We start from the raw sequence: 22129 nt of genomic DNA on the forward strand, positions 1-22129 counted from the left end.
CTTAGCCACGCCTTCAGTCCCAGTGCCACACTCCCTATGCAAATTACACGCCCTCGGTGCCACGCCCCCACACACTCACATTTCCTCCGGCCGCCGCCGCCGCTGCTGCAGTGTGAGAGGCCTGGGAGCCGGGGGACTGCTGAGTCACATGCACAGGTAGGAACAGAGGGGCCGCAGGGCAGTGGGTGCCGGGTGGGTGCTACTTACAGCCAGTGTTGTGTCAGCACGAGCAGGGGAGACTCACAGGCTTGTCGGTCGGGGGCACTTTAAGAGAACAGTTGGAGGGTGACATTGGGCAGATCAGCAGCTTCATGAACAGAGAGAGAGAGATGGGATGTTCCAAGTAGAGGGGGGAAGGATTGATCCTTGTACTTTGTATAGAGAGAAGGATCAGCTTGGGCTCCCCCTTTATACACAGAACTGCTAAACCGCCTGTCACTGTACTGGGACACCAGGAAGTCCTGGGAGGAGGAGGGGAGGTGAATACTGGGGCAGCAGCACTATCAGTGTATATTATACATATATCTTATAGTTATCTCTCATCCTGAGCCCATAAGGACTGAGTTCCTGTTTGTCCTGCCAGGAAACTTCACATCTCAACGGGCTCCCCCCACCTCTGCTGTGTGATTGGTCTGTTTCACTTTTATTTAACCCTGTGTCTGCCCCGGCCTCATGTAGGGAGAATACAGAGAGGGCACTGAATGGCCCCCCATGGGGTATATACTTACCGCTACTGTAAGTCACTGCCAAGCGCAGCACTTTATTCTATGGAACAATCAGCCGACATTGTGTTTCTTGCCCCCCCATTTCTTTTCTTTTCAATGGCAACAAAGTAACTTGTTTTATAACGTTCTTATACAAAACATCTATAAAGTAAAGTGCTGTCACTAACCTGCTGACAGAGTTTCTGGGAATGTTATTTCAACAGCCAGAATTAATGAATACGAATGATCGTGAGCTCATTGTCGCTCTGTGAGATCAGCCTGTAGCTTTAAGGTGCCCCCCCCTCACTTGTATATTGGAGTCTGATGATATAGTTCCAATGAATTGGAAATTCCCCATACTGATAATGAGGATATAGAGTTCGATCCTCGGGCATCACCAAAAGCTCCTTGCCACAAAAAAAAACTTGTTCTGATTGGTTGCTGCCCAGGGTGTGCAAGCAGCAAATCTCTTGGTATTAAAATGTGACTTACACAATTAAACATGCAGCTCCAATTGTATTAATTCAGGGAGAAGCATTCATACATAAGTATCTTTGCAGCAGTCCTGTCCTGCTTTATGGCTGAGATTCTAACTATCTGTATAACAGAACATTCTGTCCCAGTGGCTGCACAGATCCTATCTGATCCCCATTGTAAGCAGCAGTCCTGTCCTGCTTTATGGCAGCTGAGATTCTAGCTATCTATATAACAGAACATTCTGTCCCAGTGGCTGCACAGATCCGATCTGATCCCTATTGTAAGCAGCAGTCCTGTCCTGCTTTATGGCAGCTGAGATTCTAGCTATCTATATAACAGAACATTCTGTCCCAGTGGCTGCACAGATCCAATCTGATCCCTATTGTAAGCAGCAGTCCTGTCCTGCTTTATGGCAGCTGAGATTCTAGCTATCTGTATAACAGAACATTCTGCCCCAGTGGCTGCACAGATCCTATCTGATCCCCATTGTAAGCAGCAGTCCTGCCCTGCTTTATGGCAGCTGAGATTCTAGCTATCTGTATAACAGAGCATTCTGTCCCAGTGGCTGCACAGATCCTATCTGATCCCCATTGTAAGCAGCAGTCCTGTCCTGCTTTATGGCAGCTGAGATTCTAGCTATCTGTATAACAGAGCATTCTGTCCCAGTGGCTGCACAGATCCTATCTGATCCCCATTGTAAGCAGCAGTCCTGTCCTGCTTTATGGCAGCTGAGACTCTAGCTATCTGTATAACAGAGCATTCTGTCCCAGTGGCTGCACAGATCCTATCTGATCCACGTTGTAAGCAACAGTCCTGCCCTGCTTTATGGCAGCTGAGATTCTAGCTATCTGTATAACAGAACATTCTGTCCCAGTGGCTGCACAGATCCTATCTGATCCCCATTGTAAGCAGCAGTCCTGTCCTGCTTTATGGCAGCTGAGACTCTAGCTATCTGTATAACAGAGCATTCTGTCCCAGTGGCTGCACAGATCCTATCTGATCCACGTTGTAAGCAACAGTCCTGCCCTGCTTTATGGCAGCTGAGATTCTAGCTATCTGTATAACAGAGCATTCTGCCCCAGTGGCTGCACAGATCCTATCTGATCCCCATTGTAAGCAGCAGTCCTGCCCTGCTTTATGGCAGCTGAGATTCTAGCTATCTGTATAACAGAGCATTCTGTCCCAGTGGCTGCACAGATCCTATCTGATCCCCATTGTAAGCAGCAGTCCTGTCCTGCTTTATGGCAGCTGAGATTCTAGCTATCTGTATAACAGAGCATTCTGTCCCAGTGGCTGCACAGATCCTATCTGATCCCCATTGTAAGCAGCAGTCCTGTCCTGCTTTATGGCAGCTGAGACTCTAGCTATCTGTATAACAGAGCATTCTGTCCCAGTGGCTGCACAGATCCTATCTGATCCACGTTGTAAGCAACAGTCCTGCCCTGCTTTATGGCAGCTGAGATTCTAGCTATCTGTATAACAGAACATTCTGTCCCAGTGGCTGCACAGATCCTATCTGATCCCCATTGTAAGCAGCAGTCCTGTCCTGCTTTATGGCAGCTGAGACTCTAGCTATCTGTATAACAGAGCATTCTGTCCCAGGATCCTAATGACAATGGCACCTGTCTCAGGAAAGTTTACAAGGCAAAGCAAACATATAATTGTATGGATAGAAAAAAAAGGGAGTTTTATAGTATTTGTGTTACATTTGAGCCTCTTGATTGCTTTATAGTAATTACAGTGTTAGCTTTTACTACACCTCGGGTTCAATGGATCAGAACAGGGTTAATGATTACTGCAAAGCAACTGTAAGAAAAGCTTCACAACTTCTCAAGAAGAGCTGCCGGCCCTGCCCAGGAGCTTTATTAAATTACAACTCCCAGCATCTTTGAATGACATGGAATTGTGGATATAATTGTGGCAGTAGGTTTGTAGGTTACGTAAGTTTTACAGGTACAAAACAAAATCATTCCCTTAAAGGGGAATCAACACTTTTAGAATTAAATCGACTGTAGCAGATGTTTAGTACACCACTTTCATATCTTATTACTTCTTAGAATTGTTTATATATTTAACAGTTTTTATGTTCCTCAGTCTAACTTATTTATGGCTACACTCAAACACTCATGCTGTGAGTCAATGACAGGCTTTCTCTGCTCTAATTGGTTGCTTTCAGCAGAAGTTAAGCTAGCCATATGCAGAGTCAGACTGGGCTCGAGGGAATCCCATAAAAACCCCGGTGGGCCCTGCTTACCCAAATCCGCTCCCCACCTGAAGCCTTGTGTGCTGCCCCCTGATCTCCCACCCAGTCTTGATTGTGGCTGGAAGATATTGAATTGATTGATCAAATATATGCCGGGGCCCGGGGGGTTATGGCTGGGGCCGGGAGTGTAGCTGATGGGGGGGGGGAGTGTAGGTGCCCCTAAAGCAGCAGCCCCGGTGGGCCCCGGGCCCCCCCCTGTCCAACATTGGCCATATGCCTTGAGAACTCTTGTTTGGTGATCTCTACATAATATGGCCACCCACTTGCTGGGCTTATGGTGGCCATAGACGCAAAGATCCGCTCGTTTGACAACATCGCCAAACGAGCGGATCTTTCCCCGATATGCCATTACGATCTGATTACGATGCGCAATGGGCTCTGGCGGGATCGGTCGAGTCAAAATCAACCCTGACCGATTGACCAAATGACCGATCTCTGCCGGACGAAAGATGTCGGCACACGCCACACACGATCCGAAAATCGTACGAATCCTCGATTCGTACGATAGGATCTGTGTGTCTATGGCCACCTTTAATGAGGTTGATCTGATTGTTGACCCAGGGAGCCCGCTAATTGGCCTGCCTATGTGACTAAGGACCACATTAGTGCAGTCCTGATCTGACAGATCTCTGTAGGCCTGGGCCAACGTTTGAGTCATACCAGTTTGGATGGGGGTGGCCAGCTTAAATGTCACGTTGAGGAAGCTCATAAACCACTTACAGCTCAAAAACTATAGTAAAAATTAGGAAAAAATTACTAAGCACCCACTCTAGTTTGAGTTGTCATGGGAAAAAATGTTTTTTTTTTTTTTTTTTCAAAACACTCAAGCACTCAATAGTAAAATCCAGGTCCCACTGAGAGACATTCAGTTACATTGAGTAGGAGAAACAACAGCCTGCCAGAAAGCAATTCCATCCTAAAGTGCTGGCTCTTTCTGAAATCACATGACCAGGCAAAATGAGCTGAGATGCACCTACACACCAATATTACAACTAAAAAAATACACTTGCTGGTTCAGGAATTTAATTTTATATTGTAGAGTGAATTATTTGCAGTGTAAACAGTGTCATTTAGGAATAAAAACTACACCATAAAAATCATTCCAGAATCCCTTTAATAACAGTTCCACTTAAACTCCATTGTAGCTGATTCTTTATAACCAGTAAAATGTGCTTTCTGCTCATTTCAGTTCTGGTGCCGTTGTCCGCTCCGATCAAGAGACCAACGGGAACCTCCGGAGCTGAAGGAAGATGGTGTCTGTTTCCGGATTGCAGATAATAACCGGCACTTGGAGGGTTCTACAGACGGGGGCTTCCTGTTTATTTTAAGTTTCGCTTTCACCTTCAAGCCTTTGCGGGAAGCAAAGCTCAGATGGGACTCCCAGTCTAGCTGATTCCAGGGACTTTCTAGCACTGCTCTTGCCAACGTCCGTGGCACGACATCCTCCCATTAGGAACAGTAATGCTGGGAAACTACTCAAGCTTTCCTGCACTTGTACAGCATTCCTCCCCTTGCTCTTACCGGGAATATCTGCCTTGTGCCCCGTAAGACAGTGTTTTTCACATTCTTTGTTGGATATGGAGGAGCTCAGGAGGAAATTACCGTCTCCAGCCTCAAGGTCGGTGTCCTGACATGGTCTACACTTAGAAACAATGAAACCAGCAGGCCCTGTCTTGTTTTATTTTTATTTTTTAACTTTTTGAAAACGTCCACTACAAATTGGCCGGTTCCCCAAGGATTATAATTGGGAGTTGTGCCGGAATCCCCCTCCCTGTATTTGATCTTTCTCTTGGCTCTTCCAACCTTCTGTTGAGTCATGTCGTGGTTTGGTGAAGCTCAGTGGTTTATATTGGTGTCTCTTTTCGTGGCTGCCCTGGTCACCCTTGGGGTTTACCTGTTCCAGTATATTCTTGGCGGCATCTGGAGACTCAGAGGAAAATTTCCTTCTAAAGCTCAAAGTGAAGCCGATTCTCTCCTTTCCTGGATCCTGTCTCTGAACAGTTGGAGGAGCCAGTGGCTGAGAGCTTGGATAAATGCCCTCAATGAGGAAGCTGGAAAAAGAGGCGTAAGTATCACTTGGAAAGCTGTGATTGGTTGCACTGTCAAATGCTGCGTTCCTTTGTATATGAAAAAGGTTTATACAGGTATAGGATCCGTTATCCAGAAACCAATTATCCAGAAAGCTCTGAATTACGTAAAGGCCATCTCCCATAGACTCCACTTTATCCAAATAACCTGAAATTTTTTTTTTCTCTGTAATAATAAAACAGTAACTTGTACTTGATCCCAACTAAGATATAATTAATCCTTATTGGAAGCAGGACCAGCCTATTGGGTTTATTTAATGTTCTCATGATTTTATAGTAGGCTTAAAGTATGGAGATCCAAATTACGGAAAGATGTTTTATCTGGAAAACCCCAGGTCCCGAGCATTCTGGATAACAGATCCCATACCTGTAGTACATATCAGTCATAGCTTGTTGTTGTAGACCAGTGGTCCCCAACTAGTGGCTGGTGAGCAACATGTTTCTCTCCAACCCCTTGGATGTTGCTCTCAGTGGCCTCAAAGCAGGGGATTATTTTTAAATTCCTGGCTTAGAGGCAAGTTTTGGTTGCATAAAAACTAAGGGGGTTGTTTACTTGTTTACTAAACTCTGAATGCAAAAATCACGAAAAAATTGTGATTTTTTTAATATAAAATTGGACTTTTGAAAAATCACAATTTTTTTCGGAATTTATTAAACCCCGAGGATGGAATAGTCGGAATCTGAAAATCCGGCATCTGAAAATCCGGCATCTCAGACCTGTGGAGGTTGCATATAAGGCAATGGGAGAAGTCCCAATGATTTTTTGATGTGCGCTGGGTTTCGTGCAATATCCCAAAAATCTGAGTTTCCCGGTGAAAAATCTGAAAAGATCTCAAAAATCAAATGAAAAATAAGGGTTAAAAACCCGAGTGGATTTGATCGGAGTTTATAGCAGAAAATATTGAGATCAATTCGGACTTTGATAAATAACCCCCTAGGTGTTCTGCCAAATAGAACCTCTTATAGGCTGCCCGTCCATATTGGGGTACCAGATGGCCCTTACAATCCTTATTTGGCACCCCAGGGATTTGTGTTGCTCCCCTACTTTTTTTTTTTTTTTTTACATTTGAAGGTGGCTCATGGGTAAAAAAAGCTTGGGGACCCCTGTCCTAGACAATAGAAAGTGGCAGGACCATTGTATCTTCTGCTTTATTTACAGAGAGTAATAGAGAGAAGGGTGTTCTGCAGCTATTCCCTCAGTCTTGGAAGTTTAAAGAAGCAGCAAATCATTTGTTTTTTTAGTCCTATGGTCTTATTTGCACTGAGCTGATTTACCACTGGATATGTGTGCTGCCTCCATTGAACAACTCAAGGCAATGTAACCTGTTTATTTTATTATATCAGGCTGATGTCCAAGCCTGGGGGTACAACATGCCTATGACAATTGAGTAAAACAGTACAATTTCCTTTTCTAGCTGAACTTCCCCTTTACGTTTTAAAAATGCTCCGAAATCTTGCGTTTTGCATTTGCAGGAATCCTAGAGAGAGAGAGATTTCCATGTAAGAATGGATACAGTTGTGTCATTAATTTCTCGTTTAGTCGTTTAAGTTCACTCTTGGGTTAACTTCCTGTTTTGTGATGCGGTTTTGCCACAGTGATCGCCCTCAGACTTCTCAACAAGAACCAAAACTTGTAATTCCAGTGAGTCTCTAAAGACTTTCTCTCCCATATCTGGATCTAAGGATTCACTTTATAACGTTGGCTTCTTAAAGGAGTAACATGAAACGGCAGACGTCGATGTACAAGTTCTACAGCTTCACTTAAAGGGGAATGAAAGTCAACCTCGGCTTTGTACACTATGTTTTCTTTTTCAATAGTATACAGGTTTTTGCATCTGTTATCTAGAAACCCATTATCCATAGACTCCCTTTTAATTACATTCAATCCATTCAGCCATTCAATCACAAGATACCCAGCAGAAAACAACAGATAAGCTCTGTAGTATACAGTTACATTCTACAGAGTTTATCTGTTATCTACTGTGTATCCTGTGCTTGAACGGCTGCCCCCATGGCTACACAGCAGCTTGTTTATATAAACTATAGTAGTACTTATCTGTTATCTACTGTGTATCCTGTGCTTGAATGGCTGCCCCATGGCTACACAGCAGCTTGTTTATATAAACTATAGTAGTACTTATCTGTTATCTACTGTGTATCCTGTGCTTGAACGGCTGCCCCCATGGCTACACAGCAGCTTGTTTATATAAACTATAGTAGTACTTATCTGTTATCTACTGTGTATCCTGTGCTTGAATGGCTGCCCCCATGGCTACACAGCAGCTTGTTTATATAAACTATAGTAGTACTTATCTGTTATCTACTGTGTATCCTGTGCTTGAATGGCTGCCCCATTGCTACACCGCAGCTGTTTATATAAACTATAGTAGTACTTATCTGTTATCTACTGTGTATCCTGTGCTTGAACGGCTGCCCCCATGGCTACACAGCAGCTTGTTTATATTAACTATAGTAGTACTTATCTGGTATCTACTGTGTATCCTGTGCTTGAACGGCTGCCCCATGGCTACACAGCAGCTGTTTATATAAACTATAGTAGTACTTATCTGTTATCTACTGTGTATCCTGTGCTTGAATGGCTGCCCCATGGCTACACAGCAGCTTGTTTATATAAACTATAGTAGTACTTATCTGTTATCTACTGTGTATCCTGTGCTTGAATGGCTGCCCCCATGGCTACACAGCAGCTTGTATATATACACTATAGTAGTACTTACCTGTTATCTACTGTGTATCCTGTGCTTGAATTGCTGCCCCCATGGCTACACAGCAGCTTGTTTATATAAACTATAGTAGTACTTATCTGTTATCTACTGTGTATCCTGTGCTTGAATGGCTGCCCCCATGGCTACACAGCAGCTTGTTTATATAAACTATAGTAGTACTTATCTGTTATCTACTCTGTATCCTGTGCTTGAATTGCTGCCCCCATGGCTACACAGCAGCTTGTTTATATAAACTATAGTAGTACTTATCTGTTATCTACTGTGTATCCTGTGCTTGAATGGCTGCCCCCATGGCTACACAGCAGCTTGTTTATATAAACTATAGTAGTACGTATCTGTAATCTACTGTGTATCCTGTGCTTGAATGGCTGTCCCCATGGCTACACAGCAGCTTGTTTATATAAACTATAGTAGTACTTACCTGTTATCTACTGTGTATCCTGTGCTTGAATGGCTGCCCCCATGGCTACACAGCAGCTTGTTTATATAAACTATAGTAGCGTTTCTGAAACACACCAGTTTTACCAGTGCAGGGCAACAGCGCATTATATTGATATTCAATTTAAAACATTTTCATTTTTAGATGTTACTGTTCCTTTAAAGGCCTGAATCTGAGCCAATAAGGCCAGGCCACCTTGATTTTGATTAAAAAAAAAGGCTTGGGTGACGCCACTCCAGTAGATCATGTGGTCAGCAATCCAGGTATAATAGAAATGAAACAGACTTTCCTTTCCCTTCAAAAGCAGGGTGTGTCTATTTTTATGAAAGGCAAAAGATATGTATCAGATTAGGCAACAAAGGTCTTTTAGTTCATTTAAATGAAGGGCTGGGCCTCTGTCTGTTCAGCAGTTATTCCTTCCAAACTTCAGTGTGTCTGATACCAGAGCCCTTCCCTTGCTCCCTATGCAAACAGTCTCCCATGAGCAGGAACTGGTGAGAAGTGGTAGAAATCTCCGAGAATCTAGTTTGTCTGTAGGGATCCGGATGAAATACTCCAGCACTTGCGGGCTTTGTTAAAGGGATACTGTCATGGGAAAAAAATTTTTTTTCAAAATGAATCAGTTAATAGTGCTGCTCCAGCAGAATTCTCCACTGAAATCCATTTCTCAAAAGAGAAAACAGATTTTTTTATATTCAATTTTGAAATCTGACATGGAGCTAGACATATTGTCAATTTCCCAGCGGCCCCTGGTCATGTGACTTGTGCCTGCACTTTAGGAGAGAAATGCTTTATGGCAGGCTGCTGTTTTTCCTTCTCAATGTAACTGAATGTGTCTCAGTGGGACATGGTTTTTTACTATTGAGTGTTGTTCTTAGATCTACCAGGAAGCTGTTATCTTGTGTTAGGGAGCTGCTATCTCGTTACCTTCCCATTGTTCTTTTGTTTGGCTGCTGGGGGGGAAAGGGAGGGGGGTGATATCACTCCAACTTGCAGTACAGCAGTAAAGAGTGACTGAAGTTTATCAGAGCACAAGTCACATGACTTGGGGCAGCTGGGAAATTGACAAAATGTCTTGCCCCATGTCAGATTTCAAAATTGAATATAAAAAAATCTGTTTGCTCTTTTGAGAAATGGATTTTAGTGCAAAATTCTGCTGGAGCAGCACTATTAACTGATTCATTTTGAAAAAAATGTTTTTTCCCATGAGAGTATCCCTTTAAATGTATAGATTGGGTGTGGTTACGTTTTCATGCCCTGATTGGTTCATTTTGAATGTTCTAAAGCTCTGAGCTGTCAAAAGAGGGACTGTCCCTCCGAAAAAGGGACAGTTGGGAGGTATGTTAACAGGGTGGTTAACTTTTAGTATGTTATAGACTCGCCAATTCTAAGCAACGTTTCAATTGGTCTTCATTAATATTTTTTATAGTTTTTTAAATTATTTCTGACTCCTCCAGCTTTCAAATTGGAGGTCACTGACCCCTTCTAAAAAAACAAATGCTCTGTAAGGCTACAAATGAATTGTTATTGCTACTTTTTATTACTCCTCTTTCTATTCAGGCCTCTCCTATTCAAACCCGAGTCTCTTCTTCAAATCAATGCATGGTTGCTAGGGTAATTTGGACCCTAGCAACTAAATTGCTGAAACTGCAAACCGCTGCTGAATAAAAAGCTAAATAACTCAAGAACCACAAATAATAAAACATGAAAAACAAATTGCAAATTGTCTCAGAATATCCCTCTCTACATCAAACTAATAGTTAGTTTAAAGGTGAACAAACTCTAACTGTTTGCAAACAGTATACAGACTGGGTTTATTACCCAGCAGGAGGGAGAACAAGCTGCGCCCTAGCAACCAGACTGCTGGAATTGCAAACCGGGGAGCTACTGAATAAAAAGCTAAATAACTCAAACAACAAAAATAATAAAAAAACATAAACCACTGTCAATCGCTACATCATACTAAAAGATAGTTACAGGTTAACAACCCAATTCATTTAGTTGTGTGAACATTCTAATACCTTTAGCCTACCCTAACTTGCTTATTTCTGATCTTGCCCACTCCCACACCTTTTGTCTCATTCCCTTCCCCTTTAGATTGTAAGCTCTTTTGCACAGGGCCTTCCTCGCCTTTTTGTACCGGTACTGGTCGTTATGTATGTTCTATATACGTAATTCAAGTGGTTTATTTGTATAAACACATTTATTTTACAGTGGGGTCTCTAAAAATATATGTTAAAGGGATACTGTCATGGGGGAAAAATGTTTCTTTCAAAACACATCAGTTAATAGTGCTGCTCTAGCAAAATTCTGCACTGAAATCCATTTTTCAAAAGAGCAAACAGATTTTTTTATAATTTAATGTTGAAATCTGACATGGGGCTAGACATATTGTCAGTTTCCCAGCTGCCCCCAGTCATGTGACTTGTGCTCTGATAAACTGCAATCACTCTTTACTGCTGTACTGCAATATGGAGTGATATCACCCCCTCCCTTTCCCCCCCCCAGCAGCCTAACAACAGAACAATGGGAAGGTAACCAGATAGCAGCTCCCTAACACAAGATAACAGCTGCCTGGTAGATCTAAGAGCAGCACTCAATAGTAAAATCCAGGTCTCACTGAGACACCACCAGGCATGCTGCCAAAAGAACAGGACACCAAAGCGGTTTGTGCAATTATAATGTCAGTTACGATCCATTACACATTTTTTCACTATTTTTGTCATGTTTATATTGTTAACCTGTCAGTTCTATAAGGGTGGCCCTAACCCCAAGGCTAATGTTACAGACACTTTAATGAGGGTGCAGAGCTTCAGTAGGGAGTGGGTGAGAAACGGTATGTACAAAGTAAAATGAAAACAAACGAAACCACAGTATTTGTGGCTCTCATCGAATGGCATCGATGAGAAAGAATTCGGTAAAGGAAAGTCACACCTATGAGTGGGGGGTACATAGGCTCGCTAGTCATTTTGTCTTATATGGAGTCCTGCATCAGGTCGGTTACAGCCGAGTAACCACGGGTAAAAAGTCCCCGATTCCTTGGTCGTGCGGGCAGTCTGTAACCCGACTGGTGCCCAACAAAGGTGCAGACTTGATCCCTCCCATCCACCCTTATGGTTCTTCTAGTTTTTTAATTTATTTTGGGAAGATTCGGCACCGGAGTGACGTCACGTGCGGGCAAATGTGACGTCACTTCCGGTTTCGCGTGTCCCCCTGGTTCTAAAGGTTAGTTGGCTTATTGCGGGTCAGGGAGCGGGAACATGCGGGTCAAATTGCGGGTTCAGGTTGGGAATCCCCTTTCCCCAGAGGTAGAACAAGCAGCTCTGGGGACCCAGTCATAATATAACTAGGGGCCCCCTCCCAAACCCACATCTGTGTGCGCTGCTTTTTCTGTTTCCCACACTCCTCATTCCTTGCTCTTTTTATTTATAACTCCTTGGGGCCATGTATTAATGATAAGCATATAGGGTTTCCAATTACTTTATCTTCCTGTAATTGCTCAATAAAACATATACCTTGCACTTCATTTTTATATATATATATATATATATATATATATATATATATAAGCTGTTCCTTGTATCCAGGTCTTGCCGTCATAGATTCAGTTATATTATAGTCAGATTGTCTGAGTTTCCAGTTTTAGTAACCAGGTCCTAAAAAAAACCCCCAATTCTGCTGAGTCGCTAGATTTCTCCTGCAGACGATGATGTCAGAGGCCATCACATGCCATCATAATGACAGATCTCTAAGCGCTTCTCCTGAGCTATTTTTATGTGCTACTAAAAGGCTTTTAGTTAACTGGAAAGATCCCGAGGCAGAATGAATTTAAATGAGGCACTTAATGGGCTTTGAATCGTTTCTGAGCTCGTTGATAAACCGCCCTGACAGTGTGATGGCCGTGCCGCACTTTCTCCGAGGAGCAGGCAGTGTGGGGGAGATAAGTGGGACGTCACAGAGAAGGACAGAGAGTGGACCATCACTTTCCCCTGAGATACAACATATAAAACCCCTTGGCCTTTTGTAGGAAATGTGCATCTGGAATAGGAAGGCAGAGTTTGTCATTTGTCATTGAGCTTCTCTGTGACTGAGGGATTGTTTGCTCTGCGTCTCTCTGGCTCCGGCCCAAACAGCTGCTCAGCCAATCGTTGGGCTTAGACAGCTGTGCTTGTGAGTGCCGTGGTACCGCCTGTGTTACCCGGGAAGAGAGAACATGGGATTTGGGACTGAAGACATTTGTGATTGTGGTGTTATTGGTATAGAGGCCTTGAAAACAAGGAAGCAAAGTGCAGCAGCCTGTGTTATACAGAGGACAGGACTGCTGCTTACAATGGGGATCAGATAGGATCTGTGCAGCCACTGGGACAGAATGCTCTGTTATACAGATAGCTAGAATCTCAGCCATAAAGCAGGACAGGACTGCTGCTTACAATGGGGATCAGATAGGATCTGTGCAGCCACTGGGACAGAATGCTCTGTTATACAGATAGCTAGAATCTCAGCTGCCATAAAGCAGGACAGGACTGCTGCTTACAATGGGGATCAGATAGGATCTGTGCAGCCACTGGGACAGAATGTTCTGTTATACAGATAGCTAGAATCTCAGCTGCCATAAAGCAGGACAGGACTGCTGCTTACAATGGGGATCAGATAGGATCTGTGCAGCCACTGGGACAGAATGTTCTGTTATACAGATAGCTAGAATCTCAGCTGCCATTTTGTTGTAAAGCTAGAATCTTGGATGACTTTGTTTCACAAAATATCCCACATTGTTTCAGGCACCGTTCCAAACACTGTGTTGTAATAATACTGTTCCTTTAATCTCACCTTGTGCTTTTGGTATTGTTCTTGGCTAATTTCAGGAACAAACATCCTGCTTTATCTGGGTTCTCTGTTCACCTGAGAATGAGAACTGGAACAATCACATGATCAGTTAAACGTGTGATGCTCCTCGAGCTCAATGTGCTGTGAATAGATATTGTTCTGCTAATGGGGCCTGTTCCTTTGCCTTATTCCAGTGCGGATGTGAATGTGCCGGAATATTCAGGTGCACGACCTTCATATTTCCCTTTTGTGGTGACAACACAGGATTCGCGTGTACTAAAAATGCAAGTGAGAATAGAAACGGCAATTTTACCCCAATTTTTCATTTTCTGTGCATTGGTTTATGTAGAACGGGGCTGTGCAACTGGAGGTGCAAATGGGCTGCAGCATTTTTTGGGTATCGTTGGCCAATATAAATCCACAGATAATGGTTTTATTATTTCCAGTGCCTGGTTTACCATGATCCCACTTCAGTCGTCAGTAGATGCAGGGGGATCTACATGAACACTAGCTGCCCAAAAGTTCCAAGGCACCATGTACAATAAGAGCAGTGCTCATTATCAGACTGGGGTATCTCGAGATCACTGGATTGGATCACCCCAAGGGACTCCAACGCCACCACATAGCTCATCTTGCTGCTTCTGCTGGTTGCTGAAAAATTATCTGCTCCCCTTGTAGATTAGGGCAGTCACCAGGCCTGGGATGGATGACCCTTAAGGACAGGGGCCTACTAGGGTTTCTACCAGGGTTTGGTCTGTAGGCCCAGTAGGACCCTAGCAAAGCTTTCAAAACTATCTTGACTACCATTTACCACCATCTTTTCCTCCAATGGACCAGGTTCCCAGGCTTGGGCTTGGCTGCCAGAATACCAATGAGTCTCCTGGTGGGTTCACATCCGGGTGGGCCTTACTGTAGGACAACTTCCATAACCTCTGTGATTTTCACGGCAGAGACATGCGAGACCAATATCTTTTAGTACAGTTTATCTAAAGACTCTTACACTGATCCTTGGATGTTAGGTTCTCCTATGTGCTCTACAAGACCTAGTCCAGCACTGCAGGTACCCACAATGCAATACGGGTAGTGAAGATCTAAATGCCTAGTGCAGTGATCCCCCACCAAATGGCTCATGAGCATCATGTGGCTCCTAGTGACAAGTTTTGGTTGCATAAAAACCAGGTGTATGGCCAAAGAGTCTACCAAATAGGTAATCACAGCCCTTATTTTGCCCCCCATGAACCTTTTTCATGGTTGTGTTGCTCCTCAACTCTTTTACATCTGAATGTGGCTCTCAGGTAAAAAGGTTAGAGACCCCTGGCCTAGCGGGTTGGATCAGGTCTGGAATTTTGCTGTATTTTTCTCAAATTCGCTCTATTCCTACCTTTGACTTCCATGTCCACACCTCCCAACTTTCCCGTTTTTAGAGGGACAGTCCCTCTTTTGACAGCTCAACCCACAGTCCCTCATTTGTACTGGAAAGTCCAGTTTTTCTCTGCACTGAACAACCAGAAAAACTAACAATGTTTCTTAATTGGCAGAGAGCCCAGAACAGCCACAGCTGCAGATAAGATACTTTTGTAACAATTTTGAGAAAAGCAAAGAAGTCATTGTAACAATATAAGATAACAGGTCCCTTGGGAGACGTTAGACTCGGCTTAAAGGACAATTCACCTTCATTAGCAAAACTGTAATAACTGGAAAAAAAAACAGAAATATGTTCTAACTTTCATAACATGCCAAATTTTGTAAAATGAACATGGTAATTAGGGGGGGTGGTCACAAAAATGGGCGTGGTCAAAAAATGTGTCCCTCTTTTTATTTCCAAAATGTTGGGAGGTATGCATGTCTATGATCAGGGGTGTAACTACAGAGGAAGCAGACCCTGCAGCTGCAGGGGGGGGCCCAGGAGATACAGGGGCCCTAATCCATAAACAATTTCAATAAATATTGATAAAACAGGTCAACTTCTAGACATTTTGATGGGCCTTAAAAATAGTTAGCTGTGGGGCCCATATATATAATATCTAGTAATGCCTATGTGTCAGGTAGTGGGTCAGGTTATGGTTAAACATGTTGTGGGTTGGATAGTGAGTCTGAACAAGTAAAACATGTGTTGCAGTTCTGAGGTTGGTGCTGGTCCTTTCATTTAGGCCCGTGCGGGTTTCCAAGCTCGTGCTGTGCTGCTACATGTCACAACATGATGGATGGTAGGAAAGCTTTACAGCGCTAGTGAACTGTATCTTCCACAGCAGAAGAAAACACTGTTAGCCTGGAGAAATAATTAGCTATCTCCGCAGGAAGAACTCCATAGGATATGTGTTCATTGTAGCATAAAGCAGAGACAAACCATAGGAGGCCCAGGAGGATAAACCACCATTGTGACATCACTCACTCCCCAGGCGTTTGTGTATCTCTCATGGAAGTGCTGTAGGGAAAGAATCCATAGAATGTTCCTATTGATGGGCCAGGCAGCTGTCTCCTAAATACACACTGGCAGATCCTAATCTGGCAATGCCTGACCCCGGCTCATTCCTGGAGAGGCTTGACTGCCCCATATTCCATCAGATAAAAGACACCTTTCATTTTAAATAACTACACACCAAATATTTGCCTTCTGGAGAATGAGTGAAGGGCATTAATGGGTAACGTTGTAAGTGCCTCCAGAAAAGTGGAGAATCCATAGAAATATTTCAACATTGTGCAGAAATGATCCATGTGCCATCCCCATTGTACATAACCCTCCCAATTTGCCCGTAGGGTAAAGTATAAAGGGCAAACACATTAATACTAAACACCCTGCACTGTCATGACATATATGCCCTAAATGCTGCCTGTGTCTCAGTCTTACAGATAAGGAGGAGATCATTATAACGAACTAGAATGAGAATCTGATTAAATACCTTCACCAGCTCCCACAATTGCTCTGCAGAATTAAGGAGAAGGGGTTAAATGCAAAATAAAAGATTTTTCAGGCAGATTTTGTGCTTTGGATTCAGCCCATAAATACAAAGCGAAGTGTTGTTTGACCTGAATAATTCTGACTAATCCCCGCGTCCCAGTGAAATACAATGTGTAAATGTTGTGTAATAATAACCGAGGTTTCTAGCAGAGCTCTCACAGTTTACAGTTCAGTGTGTGTGCGCAGAATAATCAGGAGTCAGGTTTGGGGACGTCTGCACTGGGGAATGTAAGGAATCTCCTTGTATGACAGGTCTGAGCTCTGTTTAGGGTAAGGACACACTGGACGATTTGTCGCCAACATTTTTAAAAAGCAAATCGCGGCGACATATCGCTCGTTTTGTCTCTGAACAAAACCAAATGAAAGACGCCAGCTCCTGTGCCCACAGCGCGTTTGTGAATCGCCTGTAGCTCCAAAACGCACTGAGACCCTTTTCCGAGCGATTTATCAGAAATAGCATGTACTTAGAAAAGCACTGAAATCTCCTAGACACGCACACACATACAGATAAGTAGCAGCAATTGTATTCAAATTACAATGCGAACGCAATGACGCAAGAACGTAAAGACGCCAGGTTACAGCGGGAAGCACAAACCGTTTCCGGTTTGGGTGGAGCACGTACCGCACAGAGTAATGGGATACAAATCGCTCTGTGCCAATAGTCACTGTGAATCGTCTGTTCAAAAAAGACGATCGTCTTGTCGCCGCGATTTACTTTTTTAAAACGTTGGCGACAAATCGTCCAGTGTGTCCTTACCCTAAAGGGGATGTTCAACTTTTTTTCAGATTGTCCACCAGACTCTTTTTTATTTGCTTTACCTGTTTTTATTTCTTTACACTTTTTCCAAAGTTGAAAGTTGCTTTATATTACACACTGATTCGCTGTTAATCCCTCTTCCGCTGGCACCATATTGCCTTACTCAGGATCAGACTGGGGGGCTCTGTTAAATGATCTTCTGCCTTCCCATAGTTCATGTTCACTGCCCTCTGTCTCCTGCCCTCTCCTCTGCCACTATCCCAACCCTGCCATCCCCTCTGCTGCTCTCCCCACCCCTTCCCTCCCCTCTGACGCTATCCCCTTCCCTCCCCTTTGCCGCTATCCCCTCCCCTCTGCCGCTATCCCTACCCCTTCCCTCCTCACTGCACCAATCCCTTCCCTCCCCTCTGCCGCTATCTCTACCCCTTCCCTCCTCTCTGCAGCTATCCCTGCCCTCCCCTCTGCTGCTCTTTCCACCCTTGCCCTCCCCTCTGACGCTCTCCCCTCCCTCCCTCTCTTGCCTGCCACTCTTCCCTGCCTATGGTGATCCCATAAAGTGGATCACCATACCAGAGGCCACCCCTTTAGACTAGAAGAAAAGAACTTTCATTTGAAGCAACGTAGAGGGTTCTTCACAGTCAGGACAGTGAGGTTGGGGAATGCACTGCCGGGTGATGTTGTGATGCTGATTCAGTTAATGACTATAAGAGGGACTTGGATGATTTTTTGGACAGACATAATATCAAAGGCTATTGTGATACTAAACTCTATAGTTAATATAGGTATGGGTATATAGAATTTTAATTAAAAGTAGGGAGGGGTGTGTGTATGGATGCTGGGTTTTCATTTGGAGGGGTTGAACTTGATGGACTTTGTCTTTTTTCAACCCAATTTAACTATGTAACTATGTAACTAACTATGTAACTATATTCCCCTGTCACTGCAGCCCCCCCCCCAGCATGACGGCGCATGTGTGGGGGGCAACTAGGGTGTCCTAGGCTTGGCCTGGCCCTGGGAACAGTAGACTTGGAGAGGGAGCATGTAGTGGCCGTGGGGCACATGAGAGCCGGGCCCACAGTGTTTTGTCCCGTGTCACGTTGGCCCAGGACGACCCTGACTTTACTACACACATTATCCAACAATAAAAGCCCCTACCCCCAGGCACCATTCTGTACACACTCCCCAACAGTTACACCTATCTAGACTTATCACCTTTTCACCTAAAAAATAGGTGGGCGTGGCTTGTTAAGCAGAATGGAGCTGGGTTGGATGGAGAGCATTACTGGATGGACCTAGGGGGTGTAGCTGGGCGTATCAGTGATGTAACTGGGTGGACTGGGGCATAACAAGAGGTCGACATGAATTTCCAGGCAATATAAATGTTGTCCATTATCAAAAGAAGGGCCCCTGTAGGTTATCTCTTTGTAGATTGTCTACAGTGAGACAAAGGGCTGTCTTTCCCCCAAATTGCACTGCTCTAGGGAAAATCTGTAAGTGACTTAATTAAGAACTTATCCTTTTTTTGGCAAAGAATTACGCATTGTAAATTTCCCCCTGATGCTACAATGAAGCCGGCTTTGTATTGAGGCAGAACGTTGGAACTCTGACAACCTGGCGCTTAGAACGTTCCCATGTTTTTCTTGGTCGTGCACTTTTTAATAATGTGGGAAAGTGAATTCATTGACATTACTTAGAGCAATAGCCAGGGGCTGGCACTGACACGGGTCTTCTGGTTTGCGTAGAGCTTAATGTGTCTGGCCCGGGAATAATGTAAGGTTGGTTGGAAATGCAAATAGTTATACTGATGTGATTCTCAACCTGAAGTCTGATGCTAACAAGGCTGCTTTCCCTAAGTGGCCAATAGTTTCCATTAATGGAGTTCTGGTGCAGTCTGGGGGCCATAAAGATGTCTTGGAGGGGCCCACATGCCTCCAGTTGGACAGCCTTCTTCTGGCTAATTATTAGAACATTTATTTTTAGCCAGTCGGAGCCATTTATTGTCCTGCAACAACCAATGAGACTTTTAAAATGTTCTCAGGGCTAGACCAACTTGTTGCTGACGATCCTTAGATCATTTAAAGGGGCTTGGACCAACCTGTAGCCAGTCAGAACATGAGAACTTTTACAGGACTGGATCATTCTTGAACCAGTCAGAGCAGAACAACATTAACAGGACTGGATTCTGTGTAGCCAATAACAACATTAACTGGTATTCACAGGACTAGACCTATATGTGGTCAATGAGAACATAACAATGGAACCACAAAATCTACCAGTAATCTTTATGTGGGACACCAGGTCTGGATTGAGACTTAAAATAGGTCCTGGCATTTCAGGTACACAGAGGCCCAAACAACACCCACCAGCCCACTAAATACTGATTTTTTATGGCATCTTATAGTAGAACCCACAGATTGCCAGTCCGGGCCTGTGGGACACTACCCATTTGGAGACTGCAAACATGGTGCAGAGCTGACCTATGAGTGTGCTGGGTTCTAGGTGAATCAGGGGTATGTCTGTGCTTATATGGGCATGGCCAGGGCTGATTATGGGTTTGTTAGGAGGTATTTAGATAGTGTATAAAGTACCCCCTCTTGTAAAATATGAGGATATCTGCTGAGTGCTTTTATACAGGTCATGGAACTCCTAGGTAACTTCTAATATCCTCATATTTTGCAACTGGGGGTACTTTATTTATTATAATACACAAGTTTCAGTGAGTCGGGACAGAAATGATATCAGAACTCACCGTTTATAACTGATGACATCAGAACTCACTGTTTATAAGGATATAATTTACAAGATATTCATGGCTTTTGTGTTATATATTTTATATATATATATATATATATATATATATATATATATATATATATATATCCCCCCCCCTAGGTCTTGCCACCTCCCTGTTTGGTCACAAGAGAGAGGGAGATCTCCAAGGCTGAAAAGAGAATTTTCGAACAAATTCCCCAAAAACAACGCCAAACTCTAGTTTAGTTGCACATTGGAATATTTTAAGAGAATTTTTCCATCATTCTTAGCTAATATATACAGGTATAGGATCTGTTATTCTGAAACCCGTTATAGAAAGCTCCAAATTACAGGAAGGCCAACTCCCATAGGATCCATTATAATCAAATAACTCGAATTTTAAAAAATGTATTTTTTTCTTTGTAATAATAAAACAGGACCTTGTACTTGATCGATCCCAAGTAAGATAAAATTCATCCTTATTGGAAGCAAAGCAATCCTATTGCGGTTATCTAATATCTAAAGTATTTTCAAGCAGACTTAAGGTATGGAGATCCAAATTATGGAAATATCCTTTATCTAGAAAAACCCCAGGTCCTAAACTTTCTGGATAACAGATCCTACTCCTGTATATGCCAACAGCACAAGAGCTTCTCAAGGGACCTGTTGGGTTGACGTGACTTTACAAGTAGCAATTCACCATTCTCCATCTTGTTTTGCCAATTATAGTAAATGGTGATGTAATTAAAGGAAAACTATACCCCCCAAACAATGTAGGTCTCTATAAAAAGATATTGCATAAAACAGCTCATATGTAAAATCCTGCTTCATGTAAATAAACCATTTTCATAATAATATACTTTTCTAGTAGTATGTGCCATTGGGTAATCATAAATAGAAAATTGCCATTTTAAAAAATAAGGGCCGCCCCCTGGGATCGTAGGATTCACTGTACTCACAAACATACCAACAAACCATACATGTTAGGTCACATGAGCCAATTAACAGACAGAGTTGTGTCTTTTGCTTCCACACTTCTTCCTGTTACAGTTAGAGCTGCAGTATTTCTGGTCAGGTGATCTCTGAGGCAACACACAGACCATCACAAAATGGTGGCTCAAGGCAAGAGATGTAAAAGGGCAAGATTTACTTAAATATATATTCCAGTTTGGTAAGCTTCTTTAATATGCCACTTAATATGATATAAACTATCTGTTGCTTAAGTGTTCATTTTGGGGGTATAGTTTTCCTTTAAGTGGGTTTCATGTACATCACTGTTGAGTCGATTAATTGTAATTAGAGCAAGCTAATGGCTGTTTATGCATGGTGCCCTAAATTCAGGTCTCTGCCGTTCCAGGGAACTCTTCGACTGTCCTTTGAGGATGACAATGGGCAACATCCCCTGGAACTGTCTGTGAAAGAAGTAACGAGCGTTTTGAAATCAGACAAAGAGAAGGTGAGTAATTGGCCTCCACTTTTTGCTGTTACTCCATTTAACCTCTTAATCCTATGGTCCACCTTCGAAGAGCATATTTACCTTGAATAGATACTCTTGGGTGTTCTGTGGACAATTTTAAAACTGTAAAAATATGTTTTGTTCGACAATTATCTTTAGTTAAAGGGATACTGTCATGGAAAAAATTTTTTTTTTCAAAATGAATCTTTTAATAGTGCTGCTCCAGCAGAATTCTGCACTGAAATCCATTTCTCAAAAGAGCAAACAGATTTTTTTATATTCAATTTTGAAATCTGACATGGGGCTAGACATTTTGTCAATTTCCCAGCTGCCCCTAGTCATGTGACTTGTGCCTGCACTTCAGGAGAGAAATGCTTTCTGGCAGGATGCTGTTTTTCCTTCTCAATGTAACTGAATGTGTCTCAGTGGGACATGGGTTTTTACTATTTAGTGTTGTTCTTAGATCTACCAGGCAGCTGTTATCTGGTTACCTTCCCATTGTTCTTTTGTTTGGCTGCTGCTGATGAAAGGGAGGAGGGTGATATCACTCCAACTTGCAGTACAGCAGTAAAGAGTGATTGAAGTTTATCAGAGCACAAGTCACATGACTTGGGGCAGCTGGGAAATTGACAATATGTCTAGCCCCATGTCAGATTTCAAAATTG

At 43.1% G+C, this 22129-nt stretch overlaps 1 protein-coding gene across 2 annotated transcripts in view; it reads left to right on the forward strand.

Annotated features, from left to right (window-relative positions):
* c2cd2.L (C2 calcium-dependent domain containing 2 L homeolog) overlaps positions 1-22129 on the forward strand; it is a 43930-nt gene continuing 21801 nt past the window's right edge. Inside the window, exons 1-3 of one of the 2 annotated variants that reach the window (XM_018245876.2) lie at positions 1-156; positions 4634-5509; positions 21366-21464. In XM_018245876.2, coding sequence (XP_018101365.1) covers positions 5261-5509; positions 21366-21464 — 348 coding nt within the window. In that variant the 5' untranslated portion in view covers positions 1-156; positions 4634-5260. Of the gene's footprint in view, positions 157-587; positions 736-4633; positions 5510-21365; positions 21465-22129 lie in introns of those variants that run through there. The other variant, XM_041581512.1, reaches the window with a different exon arrangement.

This window comes from Xenopus laevis, chromosome 2L (genome assembly GCF_017654675.1).
Source record: "Xenopus laevis strain J_2021 chromosome 2L, Xenopus_laevis_v10.1, whole genome shotgun sequence".
NCBI lineage: Eukaryota > Metazoa > Chordata > Amphibia > Anura > Pipidae > Xenopus > Xenopus laevis.